Below are 21,584 nucleotides of genomic sequence, written 5' to 3' on the forward strand. Positions count from 1 at the left end.
ATGGACAGAGAACTTATGAAATATTTATCCATGCTTTTTTATGTTTTAACCTTTTATGGTTTTCTTTATAGCTTGAATGTGAATTTCCGTATTGCTAATTAATAAGAGGTTTTAAAAACTCGTTTAAGGATTTTTGCACCGTTAAGGTTAAGATTGTACACTTTTGCATTTCAATATAAAAAAATGAACAACAACGTTTAGTCATTTTAGCAGTAAATAAAAGCAATGCAGTGTACTGTATCGGATTCCAAAATAAATAAAACCTCGTTAAACTTCATAATTTATTTAGATAATTTGATTGGTCAAAATACAGACCGAAGATTTTATTTTCCCATATATTCTAAATTGATTAATGTTAGAGTCTAAATTTGAATAATAATAAACCACGTGTTTTCTTTTTTTAAGTAAGCAGGCCCCTCACTTTTACATCTTTGGTCAGTAAGTCCCCTCCCTCTGTCCTAACCCATTAATAGGCTATTGGGTCCTGATGGTTCTTTCAAGGTGTCTTGAGTTCTTAAGTCTGTTGGGTTCTTGATGTTTTTGCTTCTGTCAGGGGGACGCGCACGTGAAGTTTCAAGAGCATCTGGACAGTAAGTGTATAGCCTACATTCTTATTTCCATATATAGACCACGGTGCTGTGCATCGATTTAACTGAATGTTTGGTCGGTGTGCTCGGTTAGATGTTGGTTATCTCAGTTAAATCCAGTTTAATGTTGCCCCAATTTATCTTATTGTGTTTACGTGTGAATATGAATGATTTAAAATGATTGATTATAAGCGTAGGCCTAAATATACATTTTATGGGAGCGCGCAGGACTGTTTCGTCCAAAATTCCTGTGCTTTCGTTAAAAAAGGTCGTGATTTTGAACGTTATTGTGTTTATTTATGCATAATGTGTAAATTACTATCAGTAGGTGAAAGATTTTAAGCCTGTGAAAGTCGGCTGTCAATTGAACGCGTCGCACCCACACCAAAAAATATTGTTTGTGAATGTGTTTACAAAGAACGCTTTCGGTTTTCATACAGAAATATGTCAATACTTTATTTATTTGTTCTGAACCCAAGTTCAGGCAGGACAAGAAAAAACAACAAACGACAACTGACGATGGCAACTAATCCCAAACTCTAACACACGTAGTTTGGGGATGGGGGTGGATTTAAAGTTAAATATGTTATATTAAATTTTATGAGCAATAAAAACTAAACCAGTATGCAGTGTTGAATTTAAAAGCATAACAATGATCCAAACAGTCTTTGGTGGGGACATTTTTCAAAAGGTAAAATGCTTTAATAAAATATTGTCATCTGTGTAAAATATATGGGTTCTGACCCGAAGTGTCCAAAATCCTGTTATCACAGAACATTATTTTAGGTGACATATGTACATATATACTTACACAAAGATTGATTTAAAACCAGTGCTTTAAAATGTTAATTCTGTAGTTTTGCTATACGTGACGTTTCTTCACATGTTTCTGAAAGCAAATGCCCACACTTATAGAACATTGCATATCGGTTTATATTTTATCATATTTCTACAATTTATATTATTACAAATAAGATATAGACATTGTCAGAACGCACACCTGAGTCAGTCCGGACGCTTTCCCTGTCAAACCCTGATTTAATATATTAAGGCGCATTCACAGTTTTAGGACAATATATATTAAATAAAACAAAGGAATTAGTTTGGCTATAGTAAACGAACAATATGTGCCATCTATCTAATAACAACCTATCCCACAGCGTTAAAACATATTCAACTTTTTTAATAAATACAGAACAGTCAATACCAAATAAATTGCGAACTTTAAATAATACTTTTACAAAAGAAAAACAAACACACACCGTTATTGCCTTTGGCATAACGTTTAGAAAAATTATTTCAGATCTTAAATAGACAAAAAAAATCCAGACAGACACATAGTCCTCACAAAAGGGAGAGCTTGCATGTTTCGTTGCGAGGTTTATAATGTTGGTTTGGATATTTCCATTTGAGTTTAAGCGTAACGCTCAGCTGAGGAAAGAATTGTGCGCAACCCGTTTATGTTGAGACAAAAGTCCACTCGAAAGCGGCGATGTGAAAGACGGTAAACTAGTTCTTAGCGAATCTGACAGCAAAGGGGAAGGAGAGCTGGAGATCCCGTATCCCGGTGCGCTTGGCAACGACTGTGCCTGCTGCGCTCCCGGTACGAAATATCCATTGTGCCCTGATAATAATCCAGCAGCGGCGGATGGCGGGGACACGCCGTATCCGTTTGACAGGTTGATACTACCGGTAGAAGATCCCAGAATAGGGCGGGGCATGTCCCCGTTACCGAGCGGCTCGACGCCGGGAAATAAAGATCCGTATGCGTGTCCTTGGTTTAGAAAACCGTGCGTGGATCCGTTATAGTGCGAATGATGCAAGGGTAAAAAGGGAGATAGCTGCCAGTATAACGGGTTACTCGGGCGTTCTCCCAGGCCTAGTCCGAGGGGCGCAAAACGCAGTCCCCTCTTCATCACCAACTTGCCTCTCGAGGTCGCCGAGCGCCGCCGCAGCTTGCCCGTTGTTCCCCCGATGAAAACATCATCGCTTGAGGGGTCCAGCATCCAGTAGTTTCCTTTCCCCGGATCATCGTAGTGCCGTGGCACTTTAACGAAACACTTATTGAGGCTCAGATTGTGCCGAATGGAGTTCTGCCAGCCCTGCTTGTGTTCTCGATAATAAGGGAAATTTTTCATGATGAACTCGTAGATGCCGTTCAACGTGAGTCTCTTCTCCGGACTTTGTCTGATGGCCATCATGATGAGCGCATTGTAGCTGAACGGCGGCTTGTCAAATTTCCCGTTTTTTCCCTTTTTAGTGGGCTGCTCCGGGTTGTCCGCGTCTCTCTGATCCTTTTCCAGAAGTACAGAGTCCATATCAGCTGGTTCCGGGGGCTTGTCTAAATCCTGCATCGGAGCCGGGCTGTTGCGCCTCTCCGCGTCCGCGCTATCAAACTTGGATGGGAGCAGCAGACTCTTGATGCTGAACGATGTCGACTTCTGCACCATGGTTGGCTCGCTGTGATCTCCCATGCCGGGCAATAACAAACAAAACGACCCGTTTTCTTACTTTAAAACAGACGAGGTCAGACGCGCAACGATGGAGACGTTGCATGCATGGTAGGACGGAGAACGCTACGCGCAGAGGTGGACTTGAGAAATCATGGATTAATCGGGACTCAGTCTTACCAACTACCTCATCGCAGGGAGGGGAGGAGGAGCTCTTCATTTGCTGGATGTACAACTGTACAGTCTCAGACGAGCGCACTGTTTTGCATGATGGGATAAATGCATTAAAGCGCCATTCGCGCTGTCATAACGCGCGCAGTCTTGCACAGTACCACTGGAGCATCTCGTATGCGTCACAGATCGCGTTCAGTAGGTAAGGGCGAGGAGATGTACACAAACAATCTCAGAAAAGCTGTAACAATCATTAATGATCATTAAAACTAAAATATTTGTAGTTCGGACCAGTTTTGGGCAATCATAAGAATTATTGACAATATTTCGGTTATTTTTGCAAAAGGCCACAATGCGTAAAAACACACCATCTAAACCCCCAAAGTGATGTTTTTATAATTTTGCTTGTGTCTCGGGATTATTTATTTATAGAACCTGTGCAGTGGCTGAGCTAAGGGCGCCTCTAGTGTCAGCAGGGGTCAAACATAACTGAGCACTGCTCAGAAATCTGTTGTCATTTTGACAATGTGTTATTTATCGTTATTTAGTGTGACATACAAACCAAACTTTAATGTAGCCTATCAGTTGAACGACACTCATATGCTTATTGTGTAGGCTACTATTTTGATACGCATGACATTAGTTAAATGTTATTATTTTTTGCTGACATTTACAGTTTACTGAACGACAATGCATTCATTGGTGCCATTTGATGTATTTGTGTCCAAAGAAGGAACCTCTCGAGGATTAGTAAATGTTATAAATATTAGCCAATTATAGTCACCTTGTTGTTAATGTTTCTCATTGGTTTTTCATTATTTCTAAACTGCATTTTCATTTTGATACTGTCATATGGTGTTTTTACATGTGCTTTCTGTAACCATTTCTTCATTTAAGCATTTTTATGTTGAGGTTAAATATGACAGGAACCTCTCAGACCGTGAAGGGTTTTACCGTTTTCGGTTTTCAATTTAATGTCATTGAATTAAGGTTATTATTTTGTTAATTTAAATCATTTCTGATGCTAAATTGTTTTTAGTTAAATGAGCGAGTATTTGTATCGAAGGTATATGCGTATGTTTTATAAAAAAACATTTGATTTCATCACACATGTAAGGTTAAAACAGTCATAAACATAAATTAAGTGCAATAAAATATACAATTATTATATTTTTGCATTTGAGAAACACAATTAACAAACACACTGTTAAATTGGAAAAATGGACCTCAACTCTATATCGCTTATTGCTCCCTTTGTAAGGTCTTTGTAAGTTGCTTTGGATAAAAGCGTCTGCTAAATGACTAATTGTAAATGTAAACTCTACATTTAATTTGGTTCTACATATCAAGTCGTGCAATATCAAATGCAATATCAATAATATTAATAACAATACTGTTCTTGACGAGTCTATATTTACTTATATTTATGAGAAACAGAACCTAAATATCCGTCTATTTCAAAACTGATTTATTTTGGCAGTATTATGGACAAGTGTTGACGAATAAAGACGTACAAATGCTTTAAAAAGTATCTACTTTTTCGCTTTGTTTTAAGAGGTCAGGATGAACGTTCGTCGTCAGTCACTTCATTTTACAAATTTTACCGATCGTGCATAAAATCTAAACGAACTTTATTTTGTAATAAACTTAATTTTAGAACTTTTTCAATAATTTGTTGCCTCACAATTAAAGAACAGTCTTATACTTCAATTGGCCTCACTACATGTTTTTGCAGGATTCGTTTAGGGGTCAAGACATTGCTTTGGATAAATGTGTCTGCCACAATTCTTAAATGTAAATGAAATGTGCTCACTTCAAAGGTCAGGATAGTTTATAACAAATAATTAAGCTAAAATAAATGGAAGTCGGGGAATGCCTTCATTTAACCGTGTGCTATATGCATGTGTTTATATACCCGAACTGTTATCAGTCTGATCTGGAGGATTAAAAGTCTCTCTGTTGGGCATTACTGGCTCAGAGTGTGTGTGCGTGCGTGTGTATGTTTGTGTGTGAATGGTTGCTTGCGTGTGTATGTTGTTCCTCAATCGCTTAACTGTAAATCTGTAAAGCTGTGATATCTGAAAATCCAGCAAGAAAGACACTAGGTTGTGGGATCTCTGTATTGCTGTATAGTTGCCTCCTATTGAAAATGTACTTCCGAGAAGAACCTTTTTATCAAAGACCAATTTATGCTGTGATTCTTAAAGGGCTCACCCCAAAATTAAAATTTTGCCATGAATGACACTCAAGTTGTTCCGTATACATTTTTTTATGTTTGGTTGAACAAAAGTAAATACATTTGGAAGAATGTTAGATTTGGGGCACCATTGACTCCTATAGAAATCATTATTGCATAATTTGTTTTGTTCTGTTTAACACAAAAGAAAATATTTTGAATATTTTAGAATTTAGGAAAACAAACAGTTCTGAGGCACCTTTGATAATGGTAGTCAATAATGTCCAAAATCTTAGTTGCCAACATTCTTCCAAATATCTTTCTTTATGTTCAACAGAACGAAGGTTTAGATCAACTCAACTTTGAGTAATTCATTACATAATTTTCATTTGGGGTGAATTTGAACTAAGTTAATACAGGTTCAAGATTTAAAAAGTTATGGATTTTATATTAATATGTATAATCAAAACAGAAATATGATATGAGCTAACAGTAAGGCTGAAGGGAATTCCGTTTGAGTTCTTTGGTTTTAGTTTGTTGGCAAATATAAATATTGTTTTGGCAATATCGCTTTTATTTATAAATGTAGTTGTTCCTCTTTTGTTTACCCCATAAATAATTCCTTATTAGCATTTTCCTCCTTGATTTTGAGTTATAAAAATACATATTTTTGCTTCTTTTGTAATGCTAGCAAACAAAAGCACCGATATTTGATTTTTGTTATTTTTTAAGAATTGAAAAAATCTCTTTCTTTCTGTATGCATGTTAAAATATGTTACAAACATCATGTGTTGGGTGAAAAATGTCATTGGTTTATTGAAATAATTTGTCTGTAACAGTTTATCCAAACCCTTGTACGGAAAGAAAAATACATCTTGAATAAAATGTAAATGTTCTTCACCTTGTGAACCTTTAACCTCTGACCATAGTCTAAACATCATCGTAAATATACTAAATTACAGGACAACACTGTGGTTCGTAAAATAAAGATGGAATTATTAAAATCTCATCAGGATGTGAAGAGATTGTGTGATGGGTGCCTTGGCACGTTTGAGGCTCATTGTTCGTGGTTATTGCAGTCTGTATTTTAAATATTCAACGAGTTTTATTTAGGGTTTGACCTTTATAATTATCTTTATTAGAATCTATATGCAAGTACTCGCACTTTTATTTTCATCCGCGTTATAATTTCACAACACGACCTCACGTTTGTAAAATCTCGCGAGAATAGATCTGCCGCCTTGTTCACAAAATGGCGCTTAATCTCCGGCGCACAATCTTACGCTCCCCCTTTGGCTCATTCAATTCTCATGCTGTGTTTTATTATTTTCGCCACTAACGGTGCTGTTGTTTTTTATCTTTAATTGCGTATGAAATCTATTATGATTTGTATTTGCTTAAAAATAGAAACCAAGCCACAGCCATCCATCGCTTCAGAAACCCTAGTCATCGATTGGCCGCTTTTGAGGAGTGTTGAGAAAAGTAACACGTGACACATGAGCGCAGCGCTTCGCGATGACTTCAGCGTCATTTTTATCTGCAGACGCGACATTTACTTTTATTTATGTCTGCTGGACTTCTCTCTTGGTCCTCACTCTTCTAGTATTGCTTGCAATGTCTTCAGACGCCGGTGAAAAATACGTTTCTGTAGATTTTGAGGTATTCGGCAATGTTCAGGGTGGGTAAACGAGGTTTTGAATCGCTTTACAGACATTTATTTACGCCCCACATCCAGAAATAGCGGCCCGCACATGCTTATTCTTTCTCATTTTACTGCACAGCTTTTTATTATGGTAATGCATCATTGTAATTGAAAATGCAAATATGCCAGTGAACATGTATTTTGTACTCAAGAGCGTGCAACTTTCATTTCACAAATGACATTTTTTTACAAACTTATTTCCTTTGTTTCAGGTGTTTGTTTCAGAATGGTAAGAAACATCTGGATAATGCACAATAAAAAAGATACTATGGTGTATGAACCTAGCAGCCTGGTACTTTTGAGGCACCTTGGTCTGGTGGTATGAATATGGTGATCACTCAATACTATGATATTACCATCCGACATCATCATCATTTGTGTGTGGTCACACGTTTTATATGATGTGCATACATTTGACATAATACTACATTAGATCTGTAGATAAGTTCCGGTCTAAAAACATGCACTACCTTAAATTAATGATAAAATCATCTTCAAATAAACATTCCCTGTAACACTTTACATTAAGGTATCCTTTATGAAGCATTTATAAATGTGTGTTCATTTATAAATGCATTATAAAGCAGTTATAACTGCATGAATAACGATATAGCTGCCCAATAGTGAGCAGGTATAAGAAAAACAACATAACACCCTACAGTGTCCAGTCTGATAGCCTATATTGCAAATAACATCAAGATAATAATTAATCTGCTTTAAATAAATGACGCGAATAAATACATTTATTAAGCATTTATAACATGCGAGTTAAACATGGTTCACAGGTATTTCATTAGATACCCTTTTTTCATTCATGCAATTATAACTGCTTCATAGTGCATTTGTAAATGACTTATTAATCATTAATGAACACATTTATAAATGCTTTATAAAGGGTACCATAATGTAAAGTGTAACCACATTCTCGTACCTCCTTTGCAAGTTATATAAATTAGTATTTTAAGTTTCTCTCTGTGTTTTCCCTGTAGTATACAGAGGCTGAAGGGAAGGAGTTAGGAGTCAATGGCTGGGTGAAGAACACTAGACAGGGCACTGTGGTTGGACAGGTTCAGGGACCTCCAGAAAAAGTGAAAGAAATGTACGTACGTGTCTTTTTTCACATCTTTTTTGAGAGTGCTTTGTTAATAAAACACCAGAAGTAACGCACCAAGAAATTTCAGTTTGTGAAAAGCTTTTGATAACTAACAACCTTCTGAGTTTGATTTAACCCCATCGAGAACACTAACTTGCTCCGTGCTTTTTTAACCAGCAGAGGGCGCCAGTGCTTCAGTCTTTGTCCCATGGAACAGTCTAGAATGGGCTGGTTTGAGGGGGTGAAAAAGGAAACTCACATTTTTCAACAAAAGCAAAGCCCACGTTCACCCGCTGTGATAAATCTAGACATGGGAATAGAACGGGCACAAGCAAGGCTGATTAAATGCTCAAATGCTTTTTGTGTGTTAAACTCTTTTGTTGTGTTGCCTGGGGCTGAGCTGTTGTGCATTACAGCTCATTGCTGCGGTTTTGTGTGCTGAGAGAATGTGGTGTGTGTGTGTGTGTGTGTGTGTGTGTGTGTGTGTGTGTGTGTGTGTGCGTTGTTGTGGGCGTTCAAGTCTGCAGTCCCTCAGGCTGGGCGGGTCAGACAGTGATGATGTCATGATGTCAGTCAGGGTGGGGAGCCTTACAGGGCCAATGGGTTCATGACATCACAGTCTCAAATATGAGCCAGACGCTCATTTGAGGGTCCGTGTCCAGCCCGACTGCCGCCTCTCATCAGAGCTCTTACACATTACCGAAGTAAATTAATGAACTAAAATATAACGTTACACGCGTTTTTTATCTCTTTTACGCAATTTTTACACAAATGCATTTAGAGGTAATTCTAAATAACCAGTCTTTTTCTGAGACGATAACTGGTGGCCCCTCGCTAAATTAAAATGGACGACAATGCAGCAAACCGAAATGTTTGAAATGTTTACCGTTGAATAATGCATTATTTATTCTATTCTCAACATTAATTGACCCAAAACGTTCGCATACAAAGGTCATTTGATAATAATGTACTGTGGCGTGGTACCGTTTTTGCTTATTGCTTATATGGAGAATGCCTGCGGTTTCAATTACTCTGTAAAAACAGAATAGTATAATCCATTTGTAATTTCACATTTAAACAATTTTAAATTTTGATTATTGTCGGGAATTATTTTGATACTTTAAAATATTGAATGCAATGAATTTTGAATCTACCCCCGCCAATGCGGTTTGATCACATGAAGTTAAAATAGGTGAACTGGTGGCAGATGCCCTTTAAGACATTTTTAGCTTATATTCTCTAGTGAGACTCATGTCCTATTTACTTACAACCTAGAAACTGTCCTTGAGCATAAAACAGTGTGTGTGTAGTCATGTAGTGTATATGATGGAGACACAGAGCTGCACTATCGTGTGTTGTGGAACATCTCTTGTGAAGAAGTCCTCTCTCACATTCCAGCTGTTAAGCACAAGATGAGAATGAACACAAATGTGTTTGCTCATTAAATATTGAAACAGGCGTGCGGCGACCCATCAAGCTCCGCCCTCCTCAGAGTCTTTCCTCGTTCCTTCTTTCCCATGTTTCATATTGCTCCTTTCTCTTGTATCATCTGTTAGTTTCATTATCTTTTGTTTGCTTTCTGTCTGTCATTTGCACTCTTTTCGATTGCTTGTCAGTTTATTTGTGTGTGTGTGTGTTAGTAATGTTGCTGAGACTGTAGTTCCCAAAGGAAGGTCCTCAGACATCCTCTGCCCCTCCTCGCTGCTCCAACCATCATTGACTGATGGGTGGATGTCCTTGAGGATTCGACATTTTTCATTTCCTCTTTATAAGCCTCCGATTTAACAAAACAACGTTCATAACAATAAATATAAAACGTGAGAATTTACAGAAAACATGTCATTTGTCAGCTCATGAAGGTCTGACAGACCTTTAAACTAACATCATGTTCCTGGTGCTGATTCGGGGCGGTCGAGGGGGTCTAATGGATTGTAATGGAAATTCCTTCCTATCACAGTGTGCGAATGTTATCTGACTTCCTCACCAGCAGTTAAAGGGAAAAACTCCTTTCCCTTATAACACAATGAAAACTACAAGTACTCGAGTGTGTTTATATCAAACAACAGCTGTGCAGTGAGAGTGAGAGAGAGAGAGAGAGAGAGAGAGAGAGAGAGAGTGTTTTAGTAAAGTGGTTTAATGACGATAGTAGAAGGTTGAAGACTTGTGTTCAAAAGCATTCTGTATCACTTCTGTTTTTCTTTTTTAAAAAGGATTGAAAATAAAAACGGACATTGTTTGATTTCTTACTTGGACATAACAGAGAAGATGAGAGTGTTATTGCTCAGGCGTTTCTCTTTTAAAGCTCAGATTTGATGGAGTTCTCAGTCGGGTTTCATTTAGGTATCAATTTGTGTCTCCTAAAACTGCTCATGTGAAATAAAAAGAGAATCAAATGAGAGTGTGATAGTTGAAGCACATGAAGCGTGTGAATGTGTAAACTTATCTGGATTTGGGTCAATTTGATGAGAAATGTTTGAGTTCATATTGAGATCTTCACTTATATTGACTTTTGATTGCAGACCTGACAAATCTGAGCTCGGTTTGACACATTGACATCTCTTCTCAAACTCTTCTCAAGGCGGACACATTTGTAAGATTCTTTTTCTAAGGAGAACTATCTGAGATGCACATGAGACATGAGCAAAAGTCCATTTGCTCTCGATTGAATCTCATTGATGTCTCCGAGAAATGAGAGATATTACAGAGATCTCCTTCCTCTAAGGAGGAACCGCCCAGTGTAATGATGAAAACAATGTTCTTTTATTGCTTGTAAAAGAAAAGCAGATGTACAGTGTGTCCTGTATTCATGGACAGATCGTTTTCTTTTGGCAGTGTTAGATTTCCGTAAACCGCACCCATGAAATGAGTGAAATTACTGATGCAACACGCGTGTTTCAAATCCAAAACAAACCTCTTGATTTTCAGCATTGAGCGTCTGATAACCCCAGATAACCGGAAGTGGTCTGTGATGTGTCATTCCAACAGTTTAACACACAATCTGAAGCGGTTGTTTTATCACAGGGCTGTTGAGATTGTGCCTGTTGTCTTTATCAAACTCCGCCTCTTCCTGGAAGCTCCATTATGGAGTAAATATTGAGCAGTCATGCAGATGGTCTGACTCCACTCTCTTATCCAATATGAGATCAGCGCTGCGGCCCACAGGGACGAATAATGCATTTAGAGTTCTCACAGGAATACTGCATGAGAGATGCTGTCTGTCCGAGAGAGAGAGAGAGACACGCCCTTGTTTGTGAGAGCGAGGAAGAAAATGGAGCACTGTTTATCATCCTCCACTTAGATGTCGTTTTTGTTGTTTAGTTCAACCGCAGCTGGTTGAACTAAACAGCAGCTCTGGTTTAAATTTTTTTACTAGACCTGCTGGCAAAGAGAAGATTTTATACAAATATACTTTATATGATTTTTGTTCTCAAAGTTATCACGAGGCTTCAGATGAGTTGACTTTATAACACGTTTATGATGCTTTTCAATCATTTTTCTTTGAATGTGTGTTGCCCCGTTCTACCTTGATCTCATTTTATTTAACCCTTTTGCAGTGTTTTGGTCTGTGTTATCAGTTTTTACTGAAAATATGGTGCACAATTTCAATCTCAAAACATATTTCCTAACTTTGTATTAGCACCTATCGCACTATTGCTCTTTTATGACATGTCGCTTATTGCTCCCTGAACTCTTTGTAAGTCGCTTTGGTCAAAAGCGTCTGCTAAATGACTCAATGTAATGTAAATATTGTTATTTATATTACAGTATATTATTATATTATTATTATACTATTCACCCATATCATAGATTTAAAAAGGAATCACACCTTTTCTCATAAATGTGAGTAAAATTTGTAGTTAAATGACAAATATTAACCATATACTGTATGCTCTCTTTGTGGCTTGAAATTTAGATGAAGTGGATGTGTAAGATGTTTTATATTCATTTGAATGGATTTTACAATGGATTTCCAAGTCCAAGACACCTGTGAACATTGTCTGAGGAACAAAAAACACCATACAAGGGTTAAATTTGAACATCTGCCTACATATAAGGCAAACATTCACAACGTTTAGAATGATGTCAAGTTGAGGAAGAAAGGTGTCGTGGTTTTTGTGTGTATTAAGAGTGTCTAAAAGTGACCCGATTAATGTTTTTTCAAACAAATCAAATGTTTCTGTTTCTCATCTACAGGAAGTACTGGCTTAGTAAAGTGGGCAGTCCGAGTTCTCGAATCGACCGTGCGCAGTTCTCCAACGAGCGGGACATCTCCAAACTTGAGATTCATGGCTTTGGCACTCGCTACTGAAACCCACCTGTTTGAGTCTGGACAGATAAACATCAAAGATGTTTAACAGACCACTTTAAATGAAATCCTTTATATTTAATATATGTATAAACATATATATCTCATCAAAATGCCATCAAAATATAATATAATATAATATAATGTATAAACATTGTGATTTTTACATCCATAAATGCAACTAGACCAAGACAACAACTCAAGTAATGCATAAATTGATGTCAATTGAAAGGAGCGTTTTATTGCAAACCACACACATTGAGATGCTGTTTTCCGACACATCAGTGATTATTAGATATCATGTGATGCTGTTACATTATCCCCTAAATAATCGACCAATCCCAGCCATTCGCTGCACTCATCATGGTTCTGTTTCCATGGTGAAGCCGACCGCCCTCACCGAGGTTTCTTAAGGTGGAGTCTGTGTCATCTATCAGTTTTGCCCTGTGTCTGTCACAAATGTATTTTCATTTTATCACCATCATCCTAAAATCATTTTGTCACAACTTCACTTGAAAATTACTCTCAGACTGACCTTGTAGCGACAGATACACAAATACAGTCTCATCCGGGCCTCCTTTTTTCCCAGCATGCTTCACTCCAGTAAATCTGCATGTTCTCTGGTTAGTGAGGCAGGAATCCTCTTAACTGACAGTTGTGAGACAGATCAAAGGCTTTGTGTGTGTGTGTGTGTGTGTGGATGTTATACTTTCAGACTGACCCAGGATCAGTGATGTACGATCAAATGCTGACCTTCAGCATTCTAACACAGTCGATCTGGAATCAGTATGAAATGACACTATCAGCGCTGTAATGAGCGAGTCCAGATCCGGGCCTCTGATGGAATGTTCCGGACTCTTTGTTTGGGATCTCTCTCTGTGCATTGTGTCAGCTGCGGCTCTCGGACACGACAAGAACATTTTCTCATCGGTTTACTGAGACTGGAGTAAATACAGACACCCCAGAACATGTTTGGACACTGAAGTCACGTTTCAAAAACTGAGTTTGATATACATAAAGTAAAGATAAAAGAGTTTTACATTTTAAATGTGTGCCTATCCATTTCCTTGCAAAAACATAAGCATACTTAAAGTTCGAGTATATTTTAAGTATACTTCAGTAAGGGTACTAAATATCAGTGTGGTTGTGTGCTATTTAAACGCTACTTGGGAAGAAATTGGCCAACTTTTGAGGTTATTCATATATATTTGAGGTTATTCATATATATTTATAGTTATCACTAGTTAAGTGAAACAGTTGTAAACTTTGAGTACACAACTAGTTTACATCCATTTTTCATTTGTACTTCAACCATCAACCCTACTAAAATTGAAAGTTATACTTACTAGTTATTTGTACCGCATTTTTTATTTATGAAAGTACACTTTAAAGTTCTCTCAGTGAACCAGTTTAGTAGCAACTTGTACTTACTTTCTGAGTGAAGTTAACATCATTCTTATAATGCCAGCTCATACAACTACTTGAAAAACGTATGCTACCCAATCAAAAGAGTAAACAACAAGTATACTTAGATGACCTCATTATGCTTTTAAGTATATCCATCAAAAGATTGAGTAAATATAAACCAGATACACTTTTGTGTCAGAAGACTGTAATGTAGGTAGTGTCAGGAACTTCGGTCTTAAGGGACTTATGGAGGGTTAAATTGATTGGATCAGGGTCTGTGTCTTTAAGCATGCCTGTCGAGGTCTTTTAATATATTTAAAATGCACCCCCTAAACGTTTAATCTCGCTTCACCTTTTAACAAAATCCCCCCGCAGGCCTGGTAAGAATATTAATGTATGATATTAATATTTGAATATTTAATAAATGTGCATAAAGATACATTAATATATATTTGAATGCCAATCCTCAGTGTTTACAGTACATCTGACAGCTGGACAGACCCACAACTATTTTTGTTTATATATATATATATATTTATATACGTATAAATCACATAACTCGATTATCCAATTGCTAGTTTACTTAATAAATGACATTTTTGTATTTAGCTGACATGAATTGCTTTTGTCTTTTATTTTGTAATGTATAGTATCAGAGATGGCATCAGATATCCTATTGTTACAGTTGCTAGGCAACCTTTAAAAACTCCACCATCTTAAACAGCAGAGAAACGCTTTTATTCTTCATTTCATGGAAAAGCAAATGTACCAGCGAGCAGAAATATGTCTCCCTCGGAAAAAGAAGGTTTTGGAGTCCTTCCAGTAAGTAATGTATGACTGTTATTCTGTTACTGTAGTAAATGTTTCCAGGGAATGACCCACATTTAAGCCTTTAAACATTACCTTTATAACATTCTCTTCTCCAGCTCCAACACCTTTCGGATATTTGACGAAACGTTACCGGAACGTCTTGATCCAACCGATGTCTATCAGAACCATAAATATCCCACTAGAGACCCACAAGAATATGCGGTGTCAAAGAACCACAACATCCCACATCCTCTACACGCCAAATTCATCAGGACGAATGTCAGATTCCTCAATGAGCCCGTCACTCATGTGGAGACAAGACACGCTATGCCAGAACAGGTGGAAATATTCTTTATAATGAAGCATAGTCTTTAACAAGACGACCGGGGCAAGTTGTCACAGGGCTTTCATAGTTGTTTTATTTGGTTTAAAACACTTTTTGTTGAATTCTGTCCTCTTAACTAAGAACTTAACATGCTCAAAAGTAATATTTTTGGTGAAACACTTTACACTCCAAAAAATGTTGTGTATTTTGAAGTTGTGAAATCAATGAAGTATACTGTATAAATTGAGTTACTCAAAGGCAAATCAGAGTAACTCACCAAAAAATATGAAGTTTATTTAAAAAAATCGAATTTATTAATTAAATACTTGTTTCTTTTAATGAATTAAACGTGATATTTACATTTTAGAGAAATTAACTGTTGGATATTCTATAAATGTTGCTGAAAAAGCTGAAAAGCTGAAAAAAATCACTTTTAAACGCTTTTTTTTTTAGATGTTTTTTTAAAGTGCAATTTATATTTCTAATAAGTGAACATATGCAAACTTTTATATATGTTTATACACATTTAGATATAATTATGAATTGTTTTTGCGGGGCATTAACCATGTTTCGTGCAGTATACAAGTATACAATGTACTTTACCAATTTCTCATCATTTGTAGACATTTACATAACCGTTTCCCTGTTTTTTTCCAGTTAAACTGGTGGTCAGGCTTAACTAATCAAGATGTTCCCAGCAAAGCTCCTTACAGTAAAGCCACAACTCAGAGATGTGATTTCCAGCCTATTAAAGACGTTCCGGTCATCAGATCACGAGAATCAAACAGACCCACAGCTATAGGAATAAGTGAGTTCTGTGTATTTAGCGGAATATCTAAACAGAAATGTGCTTATTTATTTATTGTTGTTGCAGTTCCAACTTTAAGTTTCATTGATCAACCGGACAGTCCTCTTAACTTCAAGAAGACACATGACCGACCCAACCACAGAACAGTAAGACTTCGTCTCACGTTTTTTGTCCCATTGTGTCTCTTTTTAAACAACACTGTAAAATGATTGTGGGATATGTCGACCTTTGTTTGATCTTTCGTTGGAAAGCTCCACGGTGTCGACACACCTACTCTACAGAACCTCAGAGGAAACCCATCTGAACATTCACACACCACATGTGGCTATTATGCGTTTGTCTTTCTATTGATATTATCACGTCTGTATGTGAGGCGTGTCTGCCCACTTTATAAAACGATTGATTTTGAAGACATTTCGAATCACCTGGAGTTACTTTTAACATTACACACTTCTGTTTGGTGTAAAAGTGAGTACAAGATTGTAATACTTCTGGTGTTTCATTATACGAAGAATGGTATTCGTAGGTAACTGACATCTAACATCCTCTCACAAATGAATAGCACTGAAATACAAGCAGACGTCACATCTGAGTTTCATTGGGATATGAAATGACTTCACGCGGTACATTCTCATAACAAGACTGATTGTAGTGTGGAGTATGTCAGGACAGCACATCTGGTGTTTGTCATAACCTTCAGAGATTTCCGCAGCTCTCTCGTCCCCTCACCGTGACTCCTGACCGACCTCCAGCTGTAACATCAACTTATACAGCTGCATGCAAAAAAAAGGTTCAACCAACAATACAAATTCTGTAAATGTGTCGCGATTCAATACTGTGATTGCTGTTGAAACTCAAAGAACTTTTTCCATACAGCGGAAACACAGACTTGAGGTCTAGTTCTTATGAATGACTTTAGTGAAACTTTGACTGTGCCTTTTTAGTCCTTTATCAAATTGATTTTAGCTTCAGGACAGCTACAACATTCATTCCCTTTCATTGTATTGCGTCCAAACGGTAATAACGGAATAACGGTTATAAAACGGGAAGTTTCACTATGATTAACTAAAGGATCTGCCTTCGCATTGTTTTAAATAATAGACTTTTGTAACATGAGACAAGTTTGTGCATCAAAACCACTCCTTTCCTGGAAAAAGATGTGCTGACTACAATATAAACACTTAGATGGAAAAACTATAACATGGTTCTTTATGTCTTGAGTGAATTACTCATATAAATCTCTCTCTCTCTCTCTCTCTCTCTCTCTCTCTCAGTGTGACAGAGTGTTCATGTGGGGAGTGAGGGAGGCGGCGGGGCCCGGCACATTCCAAAGAGCAGCAGGGCCGCCGTTGCCCCCGGCAGGGACGGCAAACCAGCTGAACTGAGAGAGAACAGATGTGGAGAGATGAGAGGCCCTGCGTCCAGCAAGACCCCCGAGATAAACGCTCTCACAGACCGCGGGGAATCCCTCTCGCTCGGGAAACTGTCAGAGCTCCAAACACAAACATGTCCGTCTCCATCACTGTGGTTGGAAAAAAACAAAACTTCCTCATCAGTAAAAAGAAACATTTAATAAAAGCTGCAAAAACCATGCTTGAACACACAAACCCCATTTCACAATATAATTGATATGTTTATCATTTCATGTGCAGATGCAGCTTACATAAAAGTCTAAAAAATGATCATTTTAAGACCGATCTCTTCGCTGAGATCATTCCAAAACTAACATCACAGGGTCATGTTAAACAAACACATATGGATGCACCTGTGATCCCGAGACAATCACCAGACACAGACAACAGCAAGCCCATTCCGGTTCTTCATGAAAGTCTCTCTTTATGAATTATGAATGGGGTTGAAGTCACGTGTATAATGCTGTGTGCACTTCATTTGATGGGAGAAATATGTGCTGATGTAAACACACAGTCATAGCGCTTTGAGTATCTGGACCAAACGCTGCGTTATTCTTATTTGAATATCCTTAAGACTCGGGTCAGGTGTCATTTGTTGAGGTCAAGTTTTACACATTGTTGGTCAACTTACTAAAAGATTTTAATCTTTATAAAGACGGTTCATCTAATGGATCATGATTGATATTGTGACCTGACATATTTATAATTGTCATACTGCATGAGTGTGCAGTGTATATTCTGTGTTGGTGTTACAGGAATACAGTCGGCCATATTCTGGTACCTTATAGTTTCAGTGACATATAGACATCTCATAAGGCAAGACCTTAAGTCTTAAAGTAATGGTAACTTACTGTGCTTTTAATAGAAAAAGAAAGATAACAAAATAAAGACATGTGTAACCTATTAAAAAAATTAAACGACACACATATATATGGTACATTATTCATCTAATGTATTTTGTGTGTATCCGTGTGTAATGTAAAAATAAATTCAATAAATAATGAAATACAAATAAATAAATAATTTATACATTTAACAAATATATAACAAATTCAACATGTTGTATCTAAATAATTACACAAATTAAATTGAAGGATATGCAGAAATGTAGGCTAATATAAAAAAAAGCAAATCACGTACCCAAAACCGCTCAAAGTTAAACCGGATGTCAGTGAATGAATCGTTTTTTGAGTCGATTGTTTTTAAAGGAATCAGTTTGAACGAGTCGCGCATCGTTTGCAAAAAAATAAGATGATGTCCCACTAAACACTACATCCTTTTAAATTCAACCAATGTAACCCTACCGAAAACACATCCATATTAATCTCACCACAAATAAGTATCTATCTGACGACGACAACAACAAAAAGAACGTAAATGACGAATTCTCGACCAAAGCCTCGAACAAATCAATGAATCGAATCGTCTCGAGCCGATCCTTCGAACCAAAGGAATCAATTAGTTTAGATGAACGAGGCCTCTTCGAACCAAACACCGCAACATTGATAAACTTCTTTCGAGTCGCAGGTCGACATTATTTTATCACAAAAATTGGGATTTACACCGAACATCACCAACACAACTGCACCATACGCATTTACTTAACTTAATCAAAGGGATATACGATAAAGTCACACATTTACCAACTAAAATACTGAAAACACCACGCGTGCTTCTAGGGATTGCGCTCGAATGATTCACTGAATCGAATTATTAAAATCGGTTAAATTAATCAATCGAAGCGCACTTTGCAGCGTAAACGCACTTTGTGCTTCGACGGATCTCCTGAATGATAGAACTGTTATATACTATGCTGAGGGTGGCCCTTTACACTCCATAGTAGGTTGAGAAAATCCCCGCCCCGCATCTCAGTGCAGCAGTGACGGGGAGGGAGGCAGTGCGCATCGGTCACTCCCAGTGCAGCGCGTCTCGTCTCATCCAACCTCTCGCTCATTGCGCGCTGCGGACTCCGAAAGCGGTGAAGTTCAACACGCATTCTTTAATCGGTAAGTGCACGAAAGCCTTTTATTTCACCATCATTGTTTTTACTGGCAGGAAATGAGCCGAAACAACCCCTTTCAGTCGTCTTTTACTTAAACGTGGATCCTGTTTTAACACGAAATACGTGGGCGGCGATGGAGCCCTCATGAGGAGTTTGCGTCAATGTAATAATTCACATCGCCAAATCCAGGTGCATTATGCGCGGATCTGGTTTTGGAGGCATTCGTTGATCACTTGATGGATAAAACAGAATGCAGATGGATGTGGGTTTGGTGTTGTTTATGATCAACAGTGGGCTTGTTGTGTGGAATAACGGTACGGTAGAATATGGATTCAAACAGGCGTGGTCGGACTCGGAGGCTGGAGTTGTGGATTAGCAACAGCGCAAACGGCCTTTTGCACAGCCAGGTTGTCATAAACGGTTAAAACGGGTTTGATTGTGGTCGGTTTGTGCTGCAGTTGTCATATTGTGTTGGTTATAAATAGGCCAATCTTGTATGTAACCACAAGTGACCTCAATGGATCTTGATATGGTGCCACTGCAGCAGCGGACGCGGCACTTCAGAGAGAAATCACAGTTTCACGCGATACATTGTTGCAGAACCGCAGCGGGTTTAATCGTTCTCACAGATCGGCGTTTTTACACTTCAGGCGTCGCTTCGCGGCTGTTTGGCAATGACAATAAACGACTTTCGCACATATTCTGCGTGTCGGAGAAAGTCTCTGTGTAGAGTAAACCAGCTGTGTATTATTATGATAAACTAATAGTTCGGTTTTTCAACATGAAGAGTGTTTATATACTTGTGTTTTTTTGTCGTTGATCATAAATTGGTTTGTCGAGCTCTGGCCTTGCGCACGACTGTTGCTGTTACGCAGACAGCGTTTAACTGAACTGTGGTGCAGCAAAACATTGGGCCTCGTGTCATAATCCCACGCATCTCATTTCCGTATGATGTCATGATCCTACACCTGTATGTCATAATCACATGTTCTCTGTGATGGTATAATCTGACGCCACATGTCTGTCTGTATGATCTCCGGTTTTTAACATGGTCCTTTAATGATATCATACGACATCATGGCTGTACATGGAACAATGGGTCATTTTTGTGCAAGTGTCATAATAGTGATTAAATGTGTCTTAGTTTTTGTATTATGTAGACTATTGCCTCAATGGTTTTAGTATGGCTGTAAACATGTCCATATAAGTATTTAGCAGAGGATTTTATCCAGTGAGGCGATCCATTTGAGAGATCTGGTTTGATCGCACTATTGCCCTGCTCGACTGTAGGCCCTGCCGAGCACTCAGTCCCCATAGTGATCCCGTAACCCCCAAAAACATTCACACGGAGAGCATTGTGTATTCTGACAGCAGGTTATTGCAGTGCTATAACGTGGGGGGTGTAGGGGGATTAGGCCAAACAAGACCTGTAACTTGTGAATCACTGAAATCTACAGCTGCTCCAGATGGCTTTTAAACTACAGCGAGGGTCCGGGCACCCTGCAGTGATTGTGCTCAGAAACTCGATGCGTGTTTGCTCCTGAGCCAGATATATCTAAATGACGCAGGGCACATCATAAACTACTGTTTTTGTGTATTGCGCCTGCGATAATGTCAGATATATATGTCAGATACGTCACGTTCAGATTTCAGAGTTTGAATGGAGAGATGTGATGTGCTTTTCGACTATTTCTCATTGCCAGTCAAAGAGGAACGTTCTCCACATTGGTGTGAAATAGTCTCACGCATGATGCATTTGTCAACACCCGGCTGTGTCTTTGTGTTTGGGAGACAAATGTCTTTTTCCTTGGTGCTCTAATTAATATTTATTCCTCCTGACTTTATAAAATAATTATTTCATCAAGATCTGACATATGATTCAGACAGGCTTATTAGTCAAAGCTTTGCTTCTGGTGCAGCTCTCAGAGGTCTTGGCAGGTTTTCTGAGTCTTGTGGCATTCAAGAGCCTGGCGCAGAGAATGCACTCTCTGCATTAGTTTTTTTCCCTTGACGCATCAGCTTTATGCACAGACCCATTTACTGAACGGAAAGAGACTCTTTATACAGCTATTGCATGGCAGTATGGACTGAAAGATGCTTTGGGCGACTACAAAACTCTAGATGCTTCAAGCTAAACAAGCATGTCATTCATAACCAGACACATTTATGTTTGTCAAACCCAGCGGTGCCAACCGAAGCGCTATAGTAGGTATGACTGTCAACTGTCTAGAAAATTCACATTAAACATGCATTCATGTGTTGATTTGGATTCCCTTTCTAGTCGAATTCGAATTGTTTGTTCAGTCGGTAAAATCCTGTTTTTGTGGCACATGCT

General features: G+C 38.0%; 4 protein-coding genes across 5 annotated transcripts in view; 3 read left to right on the top strand and 1 right to left on the bottom strand.

Annotated features, from left to right (window-relative positions):
• Positions 1 to 1,026: 1,026 nt before the first annotated feature.
• Positions 1,027 to 6,277, bottom strand: foxg1b (forkhead box G1b). Its single transcript, XM_079482710.1, has one exon. The coding sequence runs from the start codon at positions 3,059 to 3,061 to the stop codon at positions 2,015 to 2,017; it is 1,047 nt and encodes a 348-aa protein (XP_079338836.1). The 5' UTR covers positions 3,062 to 6,277; the 3' UTR covers positions 1,027 to 2,014.
• A 673-nt stretch (positions 6,278 to 6,950) lies between these two features.
• On the top strand, positions 6,951 to 12,530 carry acyp2 (acylphosphatase 2, muscle type). The gene is made up of 4 exons (XM_079482711.1): positions 6,951 to 7,062; positions 7,299 to 7,315; positions 8,076 to 8,185; positions 12,374 to 12,530. Exons 1-4 carry the CDS (start codon positions 6,999 to 7,001, stop codon positions 12,486 to 12,488), a joined length of 306 nt encoding a protein of 101 aa, XP_079338837.1. The 5' UTR covers positions 6,951 to 6,998; the 3' UTR covers positions 12,489 to 12,530.
• Positions 12,531 to 14,655: 2,125 nt separating this feature from the next.
• On the top strand, positions 14,656 to 18,227 carry LOC306909788 (uncharacterized protein; the record flags this gene model as incomplete). The annotated part of the gene is made up of 5 exons (XM_079483819.1): positions 14,656 to 14,714; positions 14,819 to 15,041; positions 15,685 to 15,835; positions 15,902 to 15,981; positions 17,110 to 18,227. The coding sequence occupies 5 exons, from the start codon at positions 14,656 to 14,658 to the stop codon at positions 17,218 to 17,220; spliced, it is 624 nt and encodes a 207-aa protein (XP_079339945.1). The 3' UTR covers positions 17,221 to 18,227.
• A 462-nt stretch (positions 18,228 to 18,689) lies between these two features.
• The window catches only part of sptbn1 (spectrin, beta, non-erythrocytic 1), a 54,562-nt gene continuing 51,667 nt past the window's right edge, over positions 18,690 to 21,584 (top strand). The window contains exon 1 of one of the 2 annotated variants that reach the window (XM_079483475.1): positions 18,690 to 19,253. The gene's annotated coding sequence lies outside the window, so the exon portion shown is untranslated. The remainder of the gene's footprint in view (positions 19,254 to 21,584) is intronic. The other variant, XM_079483476.1, reaches the window with a different exon arrangement.

Source organism: Barbatula barbatula, assembly GCF_947034865.1.
Source record: "Barbatula barbatula genome assembly, chromosome: 20".
Classification (NCBI taxonomy): Eukaryota; Metazoa; Chordata; class Actinopteri; order Cypriniformes; family Nemacheilidae; genus Barbatula; species Barbatula barbatula.

Coding starts and splice junctions, on each gene's coding strand:
- foxg1b (XM_079482710.1), bottom strand. CDS start 3,061: ATGGGAGATCACAGCGAGCCAACCATGGTGCAGAAGTCGACATCGTTC.
- acyp2 (XM_079482711.1), top strand. CDS start 6,999: ATGTCTTCAGACGCCGGTGAAAAATACGTTTCTGTAGATTTTGAGGTA. Junction 8,186..12,373: donor CCAGAAAAAGTGAAAGAAAT/GTACGTACGTGT, acceptor TCTCATCTACAG/GAAGTACTGGCTTAGTAAAG.